This window comes from Perna viridis, chromosome 9 (genome assembly GCF_037379345.1).
Source record: "Perna viridis isolate PV_CMFRI_1.1 ecotype Kerala chromosome 9, ASM3737934v1, whole genome shotgun sequence".
Classification (NCBI taxonomy): Eukaryota; Metazoa; Mollusca; class Bivalvia; order Mytilida; family Mytilidae; genus Perna; species Perna viridis.
In genome coordinates this window covers 490,369-509,033 of record NC_142453.1, presented here as the reverse complement: position 1 = coordinate 509,033, position 18,665 = coordinate 490,369, and the positions used below count along the sequence as shown (strand labels likewise).

The 18,665-nt window shown below is 32.1% G+C and overlaps 1 protein-coding gene and 1 long non-coding RNA gene across 5 annotated transcripts in view; one reads left to right on the top strand and one right to left on the bottom strand.

Annotated features, from left to right (window-relative positions):
- The window catches only part of LOC148606000 (protein mono-ADP-ribosyltransferase PARP4-like), a 63,039-nt gene that overhangs the window by 13,399 nt on the left and 30,975 nt on the right, over positions 1-18,665 (top strand). For all 4 annotated transcript variants that reach the window (XM_088544467.1, XM_088544468.1, XM_088544469.1 and 1 more), the window contains 19 exons: positions 418-544; positions 932-1,023; positions 1,285-1,449; positions 1,913-2,035; positions 2,244-2,378; positions 3,356-3,475; positions 4,273-4,413; positions 4,795-4,982; positions 6,051-6,150; positions 7,027-7,194; positions 7,554-7,634; positions 12,672-12,752; positions 13,082-13,183; positions 13,515-13,622; positions 14,458-14,604; positions 15,323-15,410; positions 16,180-16,362; positions 16,602-16,720; positions 17,749-17,793. In XM_088544467.1, the coding sequence (XP_088400593.1) occupies positions 418-544; positions 932-1,023; positions 1,285-1,449; positions 1,913-2,035; positions 2,244-2,378; positions 3,356-3,475; positions 4,273-4,413; positions 4,795-4,982; positions 6,051-6,150; positions 7,027-7,194; positions 7,554-7,634; positions 12,672-12,752; positions 13,082-13,183; positions 13,515-13,622; positions 14,458-14,604; positions 15,323-15,410; positions 16,180-16,362; positions 16,602-16,720; positions 17,749-17,793 (2,313 nt within the window). The remainder of the gene's footprint in view (positions 1-417; positions 545-931; positions 1,024-1,284; positions 1,450-1,912; positions 2,036-2,243; positions 2,379-3,355; positions 3,476-4,272; positions 4,414-4,794; positions 4,983-6,050; positions 6,151-7,026; positions 7,195-7,553; positions 7,635-12,671; positions 12,753-13,081; positions 13,184-13,514; positions 13,623-14,457; positions 14,605-15,322; positions 15,411-16,179; positions 16,363-16,601; positions 16,721-17,748; positions 17,794-18,665) is intronic.
- On the bottom strand, positions 11,172-12,022 carry LOC148606001 (uncharacterized). Its single transcript, XR_015915032.1, has 2 exons — positions 11,717-12,022; positions 11,172-11,220 (listed from the first exon to the last, which is right to left on the bottom strand). It is a non-coding gene; the product is annotated as an uncharacterized LOC148606001 (long non-coding RNA).

Below are 18,665 nucleotides of genomic sequence, written 5' to 3'. Positions count from 1 at the left end.
ATGCTAATTTCAGTTGGATAAGCAATTTAGTTCAGGTTGACAATTAAGTTCTTTGCATTTTACTTTTTTTATTACATTTATTCTGTGTTAACATGCTGAAATACTTACATTTACAATGAATATCACTTGACACTTTTTTTTATTGATCTCCCCTTTCCAGTTTGTGATCTTGCGCGAATTTACCTCCCCATTCCAGGTTGTGATTTTACGGGGATTTATCTCCCCTTTCCAGGTTGTGATTCAATGGGAATTTATCTCCCTTCTCCAGGTTGTGATTTAATGGGAATTTATCTCCCCCTTCTAGGTTGTGATTTAATGGGAATTTATCTATTTCTTTTCCATGTTGTGATTTAATGGGAATTTGTCTCCCCTTTCCAGGTTGTTATTTAATGGCAATTTAACTTCTCCCTTTTCCAGGTTGTGATATTACAGGAGTATAAAAATGATAACAATGAACCAATAGAAGCTAAATATGTCTTTCCTTTGGATGATACTGCTGCTGTCTGTGGTTTTGAAGCTTTTATCAATGGGAAACACATCATAGGTTTGTATCTGATGGAGGAATGGTCTGCAAAATTGTAAATCTTTAAGAAAATGATATTATATTGAAAATAATAGCAGTGTAAAGCCAATTTGTAGTCTTAAACATTGTTGGTTATTAAAAACCATGCAAGAATATCTCTCTATGCTTGGTGAATTTGAAATTCAAAAATATTTTAAGGTGTGTAAAGAAGATCTTTGTCATTAATGTTTATAACAAAGAGTGTAATAATTGGAGGTTTCATACAACATAGACAATTCACTGTCAAAAATATAGTCTGTAACATTCCAATGAAAAAAGCCACTTTAGAGTTCAATTTATATATACAGAAGTGATTAAAAAAAAGACATTTTGTATAAAATAATGCTGCATGTTCTTTCTTATAAATAGGAGAAGTAAAGGAGAAGGAGACGGCTCACAAAGAGTACAAAGAGGCCATTAGTAAAGGCCATGGAGCCTATCTGATGGATGAAGAGGAACCTGTAGGTTTTTTAGTTTTTTCCCCACCTCAATAATATTGTGAAAGTTTTCTCTGGTAAAAAATTCTGATTATTCATCACAAAAATATGTATATTAAGTATAGAGCTATAGATATTTGATGGATGCTTTACATGTATGTTGAGAAAAAATGTTTAAGGAAGTTGCCAACTTTATAAGTTGGACACAAAGTTACTAAAAAATCTTCTGTTTTCTTCATTTTTACATGTATAGCACTTTCAATCATAGTATGATTGGTATTTCAGGATGTCTTTACTGTAAGTGTGGGAAATCTACCTCCACAAGCTAGAGTTCTGATCAAGATAACCTACATAGCAGAACTCCAAACTGAAAGTGAGGCTGTAGCATTTAATCTGCCTGCTTCTGTTGCTCCATGGATTAAAGATACTGCACTTGCTCAGAAAACTCAGGTATAGTGAAGTTTATGTAGAACAGTTTTTGTTAATTTTGTGTCTTAGATTAACAAACAATGTCCATTTATAGCTCGGATCCTGCTTTTTTTTTAGAAGGCCTTTTTCAAAAATTTAAAATCTGGTCTTGTATCCTGTATTGTTCCTTTTGAAAAAATTTAAAGTGAGTATTTGCAATATATTCAATTGGCATCAGCTAAAATTATTTGTGATTTGGTAGAAGCATTTGAATTGTTGGGACTATAAGCATCATTCATTAAGTACTGAATCTAGCGTCATTCATTAAGTACTCAGTCTCTACTTAACTTTACCAAAATAATGGGAAATATTGATGAAAAACAGGATAATTGTTTGTCAATTGTAAATAACAAAATTATAACCATTTGTATAGAAAATCCCTATAATAACTTGTGTTTATGTAGTCATTCCAATTTTATATCTGTTTGATTTAATTTAATTACAGTCTGATTTGTCATCATTGAATGTCAAGGACAGTGGAAGATGTGACATATCAGTTCAGGTTGCCATAGAGATGCCCTTTGACATCAGAGATATAAGGTCACCAACTCATCAAATCAAAATGAAGGTGAATGATAAAAATATTGATTTCAACTTTTTTCATAGAAATAAATGGAGGGAAAAGGTCTGTATAATTTTTGTAGTAGTAAAAAAATCCTTGTCCATCATGTACATTTATATTTAGAAAATCAGAAAAGTAGGTAGTGCATTGATACCAATTAAATGGGTACTCTTATTTGAAGCCTAACTGACTCTAATTTTACTTTTTCATGTAGAAAACAGCAACAAAAGCAGTAGTAGAACTTCCAAAAAATAATCACCTTGACGATGGTTTCCAGTTACTGGTAACCATGGCAGAAATACATGTACCAAGAATGTGGGTAGAACATCATCCGGGTAAGGATAGCCAGGTAAGTTACATAATAACATGTATAAAATAGTTAACAAAGAAAAAACAAAAGGTCAAAGTTCAATTTAATAGTGGATGTAAATTAAAGATATTGGTAAAATTACCTTTTGAGAAAAGCTACAACTCAACCACCTAACCAAAATCTGACTTTAAAGTAAAGGGAATAATAAAACTTTCCACCTAAGTAAATCTTATTTTGAATGGCAAGCTATATTACATGCTAGATTATGAAAAAGTCTTTTTTTCAAAATCAGTGTTGGACATGATACTTTTCACAGTTTCTCATATAATTTCTAAAAGCCATTGCCTAGTCAGATTGCTCAAAGGAAATTTTTTCAGGGATTTATTGACTTGAGATATTTTTTTTATGAAACTAAGCCTAGGTCTATAATATTAGAGTGGGTACTTTGCAATACACCTTTTACATTTTACTGATGAATATAATGTCATAATTTGTGTCTATCTGTCATTTTCCGAACACTTTAAAATCTATCTCCCTTAATTGATTTTTATGGAACTCCAAACACTTAGTCCTTTGGTAAATCTGGAATGCTTCTGATTTTCAAAGAAAGATGGGATGAAAGTCACATTTTTATTCTGTATTATCACTACGACAATTTTTAGTAGATTTCAATCAAACTAGACATGTTTTAGTGTCAAAGATCATGACAAGGGAATGTCATACACTTCCATGTAGTCTGCATTATAAATATCTTATAAGGTCACTAAGGTCACAGACCATTTCTCAGCTGTTCAAATTAACCAGAGCTATAGTTGTAATTCTTCAGATTTATTTTGAAAAATATTGTATGCAAATTTTTTTTTACAATTGCACAAAACTTTAATGATAAATTGATTTAGAAGACTGTCTATTCACGTAAATACATTTATTATTGTATATATATATATATGATTATGTTTTAGAGGACCTCATTGAGCTGTTCTAATTGTGTTTACTACAGAGTTGTATAATTGCAGGCCTGTATGCTGACATTTTATCCTGAGTTTGATGCAGATTTTGACCCTCAACAAGAAGTGATATATCTTCTAGACATGTCTAACTCCATGAAAGGACAAGCTGCTAGAGATGCTAAAAAGGTATTTATGGTTTAAATCTATAAACCTGTGGCAAAAACTGCTTAAATTTTAATGTTAATTATACCCCTGCTCAATTAGTGGATGGTATATTAGAACCATCTTGTCCATCTGTTCGTCCATCTAAGTCACAAATATTTTGGCTCCAAATGAATGGATTGATTTTTAGTTTGGTATGTGGCTTTTATATATAGGGTATTCATTTTAAGCAATTTTGCTTGCTGTCAGATATCAAATTTATCACTTGGCGTCCATTGTCATTGTCAGGTTCTAAAAACACTTTGAAGGCATTTCCAACATTTTAAAGTGGCTTAGGTACTCTGTTGAAATTACAGCATTCATCAATGTATGCTCTTTTTTTAGCATTTTTTTCCCAAACATGGTAACAAAGCATGATACCTTTACTTAGTTAATAGGGCATGGTTTGCCAGGTGAGCAATTCAGGCTCTTCAAGATCCTCTAGTTTATCTGTACCTCTGTAATCAACTTTAAAGAACATGTTAATTTGGTTCTTTTATTAGAAGGAGGGAGGCAAAAATCACATGTTCAGGTTTTCCTTATGTTGTATCTTCATTCTATGCAATTTTCATTGACCAGTACTCATAATGGGTCCTGATGAATTATAAACAACCATTTTTCAGTGCATTTCTAGATAAACCAACCTCATTCAAATGGTTGCTCTCAGAGCATGAAGGGATTAAGAAAGAACAGTGATAAAATTTCTAAATTACAGAAGCTATAACTATTTTTACAATAAAAATGATTTCTTTATGTGGTTCTGAATCAGTTATGTTTTTCAGGTTTTCCTTCTGTCTTTGACCAAGTTGCCAGATCAGTCAAGCTTTAATGTGGTAATATTTGGAACAACCTTCTCTGAACTGTTTCCTTCACCTCAACTCAAAACCAAGTCAGCTGTGGAGAAAGCTATCAACTTTGTACAGGTTAGTGTCATATTTCCAGCTTTAACACACTTTGCTATTTCTGCTGTGAAGGTGTAGTTTTTTTTTATTCCATGTATGATAATGTCATAATTTATAGACACAAAATTTCCCTAATGGTGACAACAGATGTCTTTTTAGTGACATATTGTAGAGTGTGATATAAGTAAAATTTGAGTCTGGTTTAAACTAATCTGAACTCTTTAACACTTTGATATGTCAGATATAAAAAAATATTGATGAGAAATGTGCTGTTTAAGTTATGGACTGAAAGCTGAAAAATAACACAAGAAATAAACATTTGAGCATTCGAAATACATGGTAACCAAGCTGTAATGATGAAAATTAATATGTCTTGAAATCATTTATTTTTTTTTCAAACAGTCAGCCGAACCAGATCAGGGAGGAACTGTTGTCATTACGTTGTTACAGTCCTTGTTCTTACTCTATCCTCCAGATGGCAGCAGGAGTGTTATTCTAATATCAGATGGTCACATGACATGTGTAGAAGAGACACGGTCATTGGTTAGGAAAATGAACCCCCAGAATAGATTATTTACTGCAGGAGTTGGGTGAGCTTCAATTTGATGATGAATATTATGTGGATGTAATGACTATAACCTATAACCTGCAATTAGACCCCCACTCAGTGTGTGTGTGTGTGTGTGTGTGTAATGTTTTTGGAACCTGTGACCTTGTTTGTTGGTGTGTCTGTCCAAATTATGCCATAATTATCACAAATCTGTATGGATGAATTAATATATGTGGCATTACATAAGTAAGACATACATTGCAAGCAATTTTGGTTGCATTCCTTTATCAACTTGTGGTTTCATGGGATTGCCTTACAAGTGGGGGTTATACCTGTGGTTTCATGGGGTTGCCTTACAAGTGGGGGGTTATGCCTGTGGTTTCATGAGATTGCCTTACAAGTGGGGGTTATACCTGTGGTTTCATGGGATTGCCTTACAAGTGGGGGTATACCTGTGGTTTCATGGGATTGCCTTACAAGTGGGGGGTATACCTGTGGTTTTATGGGATTGCCATACAAGTGGACATTCATGGGGGATTGCCTTACAAGTGGGGGTATACCTGTGGTTTCATGGGATTGCCTTACAAGTGGGGGTATACCTGTGGTTTCATGGCATTGCCTTAAGAGTGGGGGTATACTTGTGGTTTCATGGGATTGCCTTACAAGTGGGGGTATACCTGTGGTTTCATGGGATTGCCTTACTAGTGGGGGGTATACCTGTGGTTTCATTGGATTGCCTTACAAGTGGGGGGTATACCTGTGGTTTTATGGGATTGCCTTACAAGTGGAGGTTACACCTCTGGTTTTATGGGATTGCCTTACAAGTGGGGTATACCTAGCATGACAATGTGTACAGAATTCTTGTTGGAATAGCTCGAACTGGCAATTTGAAATTTGTATTCAAAAAAGTTAATTTGTATCCAAATGTTCTGTATTTAAAGCATCTTAAATTTCAATGCACTGGATGATATCAAATACAAAAAGTGGATTTACAAATGTATTTATATTCTTGTACCCCTAACCCTGATACAGTTATTATTGTTTACTTGGTATGAGATTTAATAATTCATTTTCAGTTTTTGGAAACATTTATTGTTCTCATTTACAGACCTACTGTGAACCAGCATCTAATGAAAACCATGGCAACGATTGGAGGAGGGACATTTCAGTATTACAATTACAAGACCAAATCTAACTGGCAGGCAAAGGTAGGTAGGGTCAGGGATATGTAGTTTTATAGTAACAGTGGGATAATTAAGGTAGGTCACCTAATTTGATCTTACCTGTTAACCCTCCCACATAAGACTGGAGACTCCCACAAAATCAATGAAAAACTTAGAATATTCCACATAAAAAATGTAAGATTTGTGAGAAGTTTTGGTTAAAATTCATATATTTTCTGTGAAAAATAATAAGTTATTGAATTTTCACATAAAAAATTAAAAATTTGTCTCTACATAAAAATCTCCAACATAAGACAGTGGAAATAGGGGGAGAATCTTCTACCAAACAGGTATGACTCTGATAAACATGATGAATTTTGCAAAAACTATCATTAGATCTCAAATATTAATATTTTTATATTCAGATATTTACCTTGTAAATCCTGGAGCAGTCTCCATACTATCATAACATGTTGCATTAAATTTGGTGAAATTAGAATTGCAAAGAAAAGAAAGAGTTCATGTCTACAAATAAGCATTTAAGAATGTACAACCAGTATAAATTAAATATGACTGTTGTGTTGCTGTGTAAAGTGAGCTGGAACTGGAAACAGACATTGTACCTCACGATAAATGGAACAATCCAACGATCCACCACAATAGATATAAATATTAGTGAATCAAATAAAATGCTGGGAATTTACTACATTGTGATATATCAGATGGTTTCTAATCGTGAGTTACAATGTCTGATTTCAGTCTGTGCAGTTCACACAGCAATGCAATGGTCATACTGATTAAGCAGACTAGTTTGCTTAACTTATTTTCTTTTTTTTGCTATTTATGAACTACTGGTTTCAGAAGAAAAGAGGCATTTGGAAATGGTTTTTAACCATGTTAAATAAATGTTCTGTATTGTAGATTGAGGGTCAGACAGAGAGGGCATGCCAACCAGGTGTATCTGATGTCAGTATACAGTGGATATGCTATGCTAAGCACAGTAACATTATCCAGGCTCCAAGTATAATACCTTCTCTGTTTAATGGCACCCGTCAGGTGATATATGGATTTGTTCCTAACTGTACACAGGTAACAGAATAGTTAAATCTTCAAAAGTGGTAAAATTTGTTTTTCAGTGATTCCTAGGGGTTGATATGAGTTTTTATAGTCCTTTGAAGTACACAGTCATATGTTCTATGGTCAGTTTGATAATTAAGGTTCATAAAAACTCTTTGTAGTATGCTGTCTCCATCTGAACCGATAAAATTCCATATATCTATTTTTTTATGTATATTGTATCAGTTTTTAATTGTAAAGACTCTCACAGGTGGAGTTATGCTGTCTCTACTTTTGATTAAAAAAAAATGTCTTAAAATTGAGTGTCTGTTACAAGAAAATTAAACTGGATAAACCTGTATATATCTGTTATAATGTATAATATTTTCTAGGCCAAGTTGAGTGCTTGTGTTGATGGGAATGAGTTCTCTACAATGGTATCTACAACAGAACTTAATATAACCAAGGGAAAGGTACTTACCAGTAAACCATCAGAATGTATATTAACTGATGGATGATGATTTTACTTCTAGAAACTTCAAGTAAAAGATATGAGGGAAATGTTGTCATGGAATGTGTTGATAGTATCAGAGTTACCTCCCTTTAGGGATGACCCTAGAAGACATATTGTATGAGTCCTTTGGTGAAATTCAATACTCTAAAGTATTTTAACAACATGCTAAAAAGTATTTAGAATAAAAATGTGATCTTTTGACCCAATAATCATACCCTGCATGATTCTTAGGGTTACTGGTACAACTTTATTTTGAATGATTTGAAATTTATTATAATTTATTAGAAATAATGACTACATAAAGGAAGAAAGTAAATATAATTGTATTTTAAGGTTAGACCTGCCAAAGTCAAGTTTGATAATATTTTATGTCTTGACACATTTAATACTGCATCTATATGTTATTTCTTTGTTTAAGGAGGCTCGCGGGTCTTAAAATTGATGCCCACTGCACAAGGTGGTGCACACGTTTTCCAAATTGCATCACTGTTGTCGTAAAATCATCACTTCACAACGAATAATAAATAAAATAACTTTTTTTTTGTACGTTCAAATTAGATCTAGTCATTGTCGTATTTCACTTCCAGTAATGTCTGCACCCATGCTGTTTAAATTTTCAGGAAAGTAAACTGCTTTTGATTGGTATCTATTGTAAATTTCTGTCTTGAATTACTACTAAGTAGATCTAGGTATACTTTTCAGCAGTTTTACTACAAGTCATTCTTGACTGAGAGCGAATTCAAAGAAATGACATTGTAAGCTTTTTTGTTTACATTCCTGTCGTTTCGAAAATGTTATGTTGGTGAGGAAACAACCAAATGTAAATATTTCCCACTATTAGTTGTGTCAACTAATTCTCAACTAGTTTTAACTGTATCTTTACAATCACAGCTATGTCTTGAACAGTCCAAACACAGATTCACTGAGTTTTGACAATCTTAAAAAGCCTCATATAATCTGGAATACTATTGGCCACTTTTCTGTGCCATACCAGTCATAGAAGATTGACAACCAACTGTATAACTCTACATGCGGTAAGCAGTATTCTGACAAAGGGATACCACAGTGCATTTTATCAGAATCAAAAAGGCTTGTCTAAAGTGAAGGTATTAGTTTGCCTGTTATATTTTATAAACTACTTGAACCCTACCCTCTAAAAGAATTTTAATGTTGACATGAAATGAAGATGTATATACAATTAACATGTATATATACGTGTACATATAGCTTATACATGTATTAAAATAATTGATACCTATTGAAAGACATATGCCAGACACATCATATGTGTTGCAAAACTAAGGCCCAATGGAACACTGTATAGATACATTTTTATGTAACAACAAAGATTTTAAGTAATACATGTATTTTTAATTTTGTGGTGCTTACGTTAAATCACTCCATGGCCATTTTATCAAACAATTATGAAGAAATCCTAATGCAAAATCACTAAACACTAATTTTATATTAATTCAGTTATATAAAAAAATTGCCACCTTAATCTACCAGAAATTTCATGGAGGACTCCTTTCATACAATAACCACTCACACATTCTACATTAAATTCCATTAAGTTATCCTTTATACAAAGAAAACTATACACAATCTACATCCAATTTTATCATATAATCCTTATATGAAATCACCCAATACACATTCTAAATGCAACTTCATCATGTAATCTTTATATAAAATCACTCAATAAAAACATTCTTCATGTAATTTTATTAGTCAATTCTGATATAAAAACCCTCATACACATTTCAAATGCAATTTTATTATTTTATTTTTATATAAAATCACTCCATGCTCATTATACATTTTTTGTACTCTCAATTTTATCCTGTAACCCTTATATGAATTCACGCAATACACACTCTACATGCAATCTTTATATAAAATTACTCCATACTCATTCTACATCCAATTTGATTAGGTACTCCTGATATAAAATCACCCCCTACACATTCTTCTTGCAGTTTTATTTGGTAATACATGTACTGATATAAAAAACACTCATACACATTTTAAATGCAATTTTATTATTTTATCCTTATATAAAATCACTCAATACACATTCTACATGCAATTTTGTTATGGTATCCTTACATGAAATCACTCAATACACTCTACATGCAATTTTATTAGGTAATCCTGGTATAAAGTCACTCCATACTCATTCTACATTCAATTTTATAAGGTAATCCTGATATAAAAACACTCCAGACACATTTTATATGTAATTCTATTATTTTATTCTCATATAAAATCACTCAATACACATTCTACATTCAATTTATCATGCAATCCTTTAATAGAATTACTCCATACACATTCTACAAATAATTTTATTGTGTTATCCTATAATAGAATTATAATAGAGACAGCTTCTGCTTACTGCAGGTAGAGAGTTCAAACAGGTTCAATATTTGAATAAAATACTACAAAGTAAACTAAGGGCACCTATTGTGACCTAAACCATATTTTGATGACCTTGGCACTTGATCTACATCTTTAGTTTTATGGAACTCAAGGTGATAAAGCAAATGATCATTGAACATGCAATGCACTTTATTGTTTCCATTGGTTTAGAGGTAACCAAATACAATGTACATGTATACAAGTCCCTCAATTAAAGGAAAAGTACATGAATACAATGCACAAAATTTAAAATACATTTTCGGATCATGTGGTCAAAGCCAAGGTTAGAACATGGTAATCATTAAATCACATCACTTTATGTAAGCTCCCCATTGATGGCAATCATCAAAAGTTTGAGCTAAAGGTTAAATTAAAGAACTGCCTAGTACTTAAATGTGTGACATATACTTGACATATATTTTCCAAACCTGTGATTTTTCAACAAAAGTCTGTGAATTTAAAAAAAAAAACAAAAAAAAACACTTTATTAAAATATGACGATCAAGACCTTCTCCGTGATGAATATAATCACAAGCAAGATGCTGACTATTATTGAAATCAATCAAAAACTCAAGTTATCAAGTCAAAGGGACTCAATTCTCAAAATCTGTGATTTTTCAATAAAAACCTATGTTTTTCCTCCAAAAAATGTTGTATTCAAATATGTCCATGAAGACCTTCTCCAAGATGATTATAATCACAAACCAGATGCAAACTTTTATTAAAAGCTATCAAAAACTTAAGTTATCAGGTCAACAGGACTTAATTCTCAAAATCTATGATTTTTCAGTAAAAACCTGTTTTCCCCCAAAAATCTTTTTTCAAATATTTCCATCAAGACCTTTTCCAAGTTGTTTATAATCACAAGCCAGATGCAAACTTTTTTTAAAGCTATTAAAAACTCAAGATATCATGCAAACATGACTCAATTCTCAAAATCTCTGATTTTTCAATAAAAAACATGATTTTCCAACAAAAACCCTTTAAAATTTGACCAATATAGAACTTATTCCACCTCGTAGCCAGACAGGTACAGACAGATAGATAACCATCTATGGGCCTCAATCAAAAAACATTTGAAGTTCACTTTTATTTGATGAATGCACATAGTGTGTGGTAAAAAGCTGAAAATATACAAAAAAGGATTTTCCTAAATAATTGTCCAATCAAAATTATCATACATTCAAAATATCAAAGATATTTATCAGAATCAAAATACATATAACAAATAATACATCACACAATATTTTAAAGAAAAGTGTTATGAAATAAACTTGAATTATCTCCCTTTATGATGCAGGGGTAAGATCAATTTTTCAAACAGGAAAGTCTCCCCCTCAAAGTATCTCAAAATATCTCAAAACTGGTGAAGGGAATGTGGGATGCATAAATAATTATGATATATCATATTTTACGTCACAATATCATTAATACTGCAAGTGGAATGAAAACAACTCAAAATACCTATCATAAACTATAAAGGCATGGCTTATCTAGGCAAAATGTAAGAAAACAACATGTGTGCCAATTGTGTAAAAAATATCATTAATTTCTCTTTTCCCATCAAAAATATGTATGCAACTATAAAATGTAAGCATTAAAGATAATAATAAGACTTACATAGTGGTCTGTCATGAAAAGATTGACTCAAAAAATCTCGATGGAAAACGCATTGGTTCAATGCTCTGACTTATGTGGTTCACATTTAATCTCAAACCCGGAAACAGGAAATGACTTAAAAATGAAAGTAAAAGTACAATATCCAAAATAGAAATCAAGCGTACCCTAGGGTCATGAAATAGGACATAGGAATAGGTTAATTATTAGAACATCTAAATATATCAAATGTTAGATATAACCAATGAAAATATAACTAAACAATACCTATTGGGACAAGGGAAAAATATCAAAATTGTAATTGAGAACATTACAGAACTAATTCAGGATGAGAAAAGTTAGAATCAACATGCAAAAAGAGATTAATAAAATGCACCTATATATTGTCTTGTGTGATCATTTAGCGATACTACGATGTAAAAAATGACTGATTTTGACTAAAAAATGTCACTTTCTGTTGCCATGGGAACACAATATTTGCCATTTATTTTATTTAAAAGCACGGTGACAGATACATTTTTTTGCATTTTTCTGATCTTTGCTATTAATACATTAAAATTTGAGAGTGTAATGAAATTCTGTAATTTAGTTGTTATCTTTTTTTACCATATTTGGTCGTGAAGAAAAGAATTGCCCTAGCATTCTTTGTTAAATTTGGGTGAATTATATGGAAAATGACCTAAATTTTAGGGATGGACAGGCAGCTTAGATGGTTGGTGACCCCTACTTTTTTTGCACTTTTTCTAATCCATATATTAAAAGGTTTCAAAGTGCAAAGTCTGAGAAATATCTGTAATTTCAAATTTATACCCTCGAGACTCCTTAAAAAGAAATTGTATTGGTTAAGCAGTTCCTGCAAATCAAACACATTCTGAAGCAAAAAAAAAAAAAAACGGGATTCATAAAAAAAAATGATTTGTAAGGTATTCATTAATTTAGAAATATGTAAATTGTACAGATGCTACATCAGCTGACAGCAAGGGCAGTTATCAGGGATTATGAAGACGGGGTGTTCTCCAGTGATACAACCTTTGATCAGGTGAACTATATAGTAGAATAGAAATAGACGAATTATGTTGAGATTAAAGAGTACAAAACTACAAATTATTTTGGTTTATATAGTGTAAAATATCAATTTTGCAGGTACTATGTTTTACATTTTCTGATAACCGAGAAAATAGTAAAAATAAGTACACCTGAAAATTAACACATTGACATTTTAATTGATTAGCAAAGTGAAAAGTTTTAATTAAATCCCAGCTGCAGTTTTAATGTTTTATTTATCAAAAAAATTCATGAGTTCAGAATTAAAATATTGGAGGAGAAGTAATATTTTAGTTTGATAAATACATTTTTTCTGGATTTCAGGTTCAGAAAATTGAAAAGAAGTCCTATATTATTGGGCTGAGTAAGGAATATTCCATTGTTACTCCCTATACAAGCTTTATAGCTGTGGAAGAGAGAGATAAGGTGAGTAAAACTATTTTTACCAATCTTATAGATGGAGAGAGATTACACGTGTTAATAGTGTTCTATATTGACACATCATTGTTGACCGTTTTCATTCAGGTCAGAATCTTTTCAAACATTTTAATCCCACGATTCCAACTCAGTGATCCTATGAAGCTTGACGTTTGCAAAGAAGTTTGTTATTTTTGAAACATTTGAATTGATTGATTGTTCAATTATTAATTTCTAAACTTTACCTGCTTGTTGTTGGTCTTTTTTTGTTTAGATTTTTTAAACATGCAGAATTTTTTCTCAGAATTTTTAATCTAAAACACTTCCCTGTCATACTTAGAATGAAGAAAAGGTAGATGGCCCATCAATAACAGAACTGGTTGCCATGGAAACTGTAGATGTTTTACCATATATGGGATGGCAGAATGCTGACATGTTTGAGGAAAAGGTATGGTATATACACTATATAAACATATTGTTGATAATGTTTTACTACTATTTCAAAAGTTACATGTATGTCAAATTTTTGTTTGGAAGCATTTAATTATTATATTTTCTGTAGTCAAGCCTCTGGTGAAAAATCTCCTAAAGTTTTAACTGTAGAAATGTGATAATTAAAAGCTGATAATGAAGGATTGTGTTTCTTTTATCTGTTAATACATCAAATACTTCATTCTAAATTTTCTTTTTTTTATGAAGGTCCCTATTTTATCTGTAAAACAACAGTATGTGTCATCATCCTTTGATATGGGCATTCTCACTTATTTTATTAGTACACAAAATTTTTAATTTGTCAGTATGATGGAAGATTTTTTCGGGTAAAAATACATAGAACTAGAAAAGCATTATAGAAAAAGAATTAACATAAGTAGATGTGCATGACTTAAGATAGTCATTGTCTGATGTCTGCAAAGGGAGAAAATTCACTGTAAGGGTTTTATGTTACAACCTTGTAAGTACAACTTTTCCTGAACAGTTTAATGGATTTAATCCTGAATGGGAGCAGTAATTTAATGTTCTATTAATAAGAAAAATTCTCGATTTCAGAATTAAAATATTGGAGGAGAAGAAATGTTTTAGTTTGATAAATACATTTTATTTGATTTTACAGAAAACTTAAGCAACACATGCAGATGTGCATAAATGAAAATAAATACTATTAGGTCTCTGAAAGCGGTTATTAATTGTGAGGTCATAATTTGAGTCCACTTGAGAGAATAGGGTATGCTTTTTAATGGGCTTGTTCTTTGTGTTTTCCAGTTAAAATTTTGTTTTATATTTAGGATGCTTGTGTTGCTGTTGAGGAAATATTACGCAAGGCAGCTATTGCTGAGTCATTTTCACAGATGGAAGCTGAAAGATGTTACACTTCACTTGTTGGTTACCTTGACAACCTTGAACAGTCAGAAAATAGAGATCTACTGATTACTGTAAGATTTATTGTTGTGGAGTACATGAACTGAGAATTAATTATAAAACAGAATTTTTATGATGGAACATTTAAAGTCATTTGTGGTGTAGCAGTTTTTGGTACTAGTACAACTTGTTTGATCAACACTTGGGTTTGTCATATACATTCTTTTTATGGAATTTTATGTGCTATGTTGTGTCCGTCTGTTTTATATATCTGGTCTTGGTTCCCTTGATTACTATTCCAGAAAAATCAAGATTTAATAGAAAAAGTGTAAGAACATGACAAAATAAAATTCACAATATTTTAATGTTGATAAAAAATGAAGGTTATTCCAACAATGCATGTAGATAATAGTTACTCCAACTTTATTAGATAAACATATTCTTCACAGTGCATGGTAACAGGCATTTAAGATAAAAAAAAAATATAATTTACATGTGTATGTAGAGCCAAATATATGGTCAAAATAATTATCTTTAACTTTACACCTTTGACTGGGTGAGAGGCATTTTTTTTTTACATTTTTACTGCCTAAGAAAAGTGATGCAGGTGTTTTTCACATTGCTTAGAGCCATTAACAATGAGGGAGATGCATTTTAGAAACATATTTATAGAGCAATAAACTTGTAATGAGGCACCTTCTGAGACAATAGAGGATAAGAGAAGCAAAAAAACTTTTTTGGTTGTCCTAATTGAGGCATTTTTGTAGGTACTCTATTTATGAATTATTTCAGGTAAAAGAAAATGTTATAAATTTTTGTAAGCAGACTGGAAGTGAAGCATGCTCTGATATTGTCAAAACTTTACAGCAAAAATGTCCAGGTAGTGTATTTAACTTGTTTTTAGGGAAGTACCGGTATTATAGATATCCATGACTTCAATATCTATATGTACAACAACATAGTATACATTAACATTTCAAAGCTGTTAACAGTGATAATTATAATAAAGCTCTCTTTCACTTCATTGTTTTGTTTGTAGATGTTTTTGTTGTAGAGTTATGTACATGTTTTAGAACACTGAAAACACTAAAAAAGAATCCACAAACTTTTGTTTCTTCCATTATACACCAAAATTAATTGGTATCCATGAATTAAAGCACTTAAACAGTATGTGCTGTAGGATGATTGTTTATTTTAAATCATACACCTGATTAGAATTGAGCAAGAGAACAAATTGTATGATATATGGAGGCTATTTAAAGATTAAAGAGATTTCATACTATAATGCTGTTAGAAACAGATCTTTGAAGAAAACAAAATGGTAACTTAGCTGTGTGCAATGTGTCTATAGATTTTCATTAAATCTTTATTGGATATCTATTCTTCCATAGACAGCGTAATCCTAAATTTCTGAATCCAAAATAGGTTCATTGAGTAAAATCAGATCAACACATGTGAGAAATAAAAATATTGTTGCCACAGTAAAGTGTACAATTTCTAACATTAGTAGATATAATTTGCTTCTTTAATACTAGTTTAGTCTGCTTATAACAAAGTTTTCATATTTAAAAAAATGGTTGCTGTTGTACCTTTGGCAATGAACCCAGTGGTCGATTAAAATTAGTCATCCAGTATGTATTATTTTTCAGACCCTTATAATATATTTGTGAAGACTCTTACTGGGAGAACTATTGAATTTGATATGAACAGGACTGATACCATTAGGGATCTGAAGGTCAAGATCTGGGACAAAGAGGGGAATTCCCTTGATAGTCAGAGGCTTGTTTATCAGGGAAGACAACTTGAGGATGATTTTACTCTGGAAGATTATGGTATGTTCTGAAAATGTTTCAACTTAAATGGTTTTTAATTAAGAAACTAGTACAATATTTCTACCTATGAGAAATCACATTATGAGTGGGTATGACTTTCTATGTGAAGCAAGTTTTGGCAAAATGTACTTTGAACAAATTGTCTTTCAAACAAGACCAGAGGCATTAGTTGTGTCATTTTTAACAAATTTTGTCATACTCTCATTGTCTAATTTATGATGCTTGTATATTTTGCTTAGGAATACAGAACGCTAGTGAAGTGTTTCTGGTGCTCAGGCTGAGAGGTGGTACTGAAGCTCCTCTGCTGCCTAAAAGAATGTTAAAACTATCTGAACCAATGCCCATGGCATCCTCTTTTGTAAGTTGATTTGTTGTTCTCAGTTGAATAGAACTCATATTTTTGTTGATCATCCTTTTCCCATTATTTCATTATGAATAACTACCACTTTTGAATGAAACTCACAGAGATGAAAACTCAAATGAAGATATCTACAGTTATTTTGATGTCAGTTGGTCACAGATAAAAGTAAATGTTACTAAAATTACTGAAAATAGAACTTTGAGGATTGGAGAATTTAGAATGTAGAAATTAGGCAGATCCTATGATATGGTTGGCACATGGTTAATTTTATCACTCTGAATTTTTTGTTCTGATGTAATGTTTATATCATATGCATGTCAGATAGTAAAAAGATTGTTTTTAATGCGACAATGGATGCTTGGAAAATGATTTTAAAGTTCCCTAATAAAGCAACCAAATTTTGCACCAAAATAAAGAGTTAAACTTCCTGTTTTCAATGAATTTCAATGCTTCCTATGTAATTTATTTCTCTTTTACTTTTTAATAAAAAAAGTAAAATTAAGAGAAAGAATGCATTTGCAATATGAAATAGATGTGCAACTCACTGCCTGGTGTTTGCCTGGATGCCCTTTTAAATACTTTTTAAGGTTTTGTTGATATCCTACAAAAAATCCTAGGCCCATCGCAGATCAAGAATAAAATGGTCTGTGCCTTATCTCTTCTAGAAAATATTAATAATAAATAGCAAGTAAAAATGGGAAAGTTTTTAAGGAATGATGATAAGTCTCTGACCCGGAAAAAACATTAGTAATTTACTCTATCTGTTTTGTTTCTCAAAATAATTCTGGAAAATGATTTTGTCCAGTCAGCCCCACAATTTGAAACTCTGTGAGAAGGTTCCCCTTTTGGTGGACATGGGGAAAATATTTGGAGTTTTCATAATGGTTTTCATGACTTAACAAGTAACAGGGAACATTTCAACAATTGATATTACAGGACTATAAACCATGCCATACTATAATACTTGTCCTAATTTTAATGAAACATAACTTCATTTATTACTTGTGATTTATGTTATTTTTCAGGATATTCTGCAATATTGTGATGATGATGATGATTATGGAGAAAGGGTATGTAGTTCTTTTGCTGGTGTTTTAGCTATCTTGGCCATAGGCCCTGTGAACTATTGCCATCCTTTTGGTGGTGTTTCAGCTGTCTTGGTCATAGGCCATGTGAACTATTGCCATCCTTTAGATGGTGTTTTAGCTATCTTTGCCATAGGCCATGTGAACTTTTGCCATCCTTTAGATGGTGTTTTAGCTATCTTTGCCATAGGCCATGTGAACTATTGCCATCATTTTGGTGGTGTTTTAGCTGTCTTGGCCATAGGCCATGTGAACTTTTGCCATCCTTTGGGTGGAGTTTTAGTTGTCTTGGCCATAGGCCATGTGAACTATTGCCATCCTTTAGATGGTGTTTTAGCTGTCTTGGCCATAGGCCATGTGAACTATTGCCATCCTTTTTGTGGTGTTTTAGCTGTCTTGGCCATAGGCCTTGTGAACTTTTGCCATCCTTTTTGTGGTGTTTTAGCTGTCTTGGCCATAGGCCCTGTGAACTTTTGCCATCCTTTGGGTGGAGTTTTAGTTGTCTTGGCCATAGGCCATGTGAACTATTGCCATCCTTTAGATGGTGTTTTAGCTGTCTTGGCCATAGGCCTTGTGAACTTTTGCCATCCTTTTTGTGGTGTTTTAGCTGTCTTGGCCATAGGCCTTGTGAACTTTTGCCATCCTTTTTGTGGTGTTTTAGCTGTATTGGCCATAGGCCATGTGAACTATTGCCATCCTTTTTGTGGTGTTTTAGCTGTCTTGGCCATAGGCCATGTGAACTTTTGCCATCCTTTAGATGGTGTTTTAGCTGTCTTGGCCATAGGCCCTGTGAACTATTGCCATCACTTTGCATTTGTTGTTGTCCTTGTCATCGTTTACCTTTTTTTCAAAAGTCT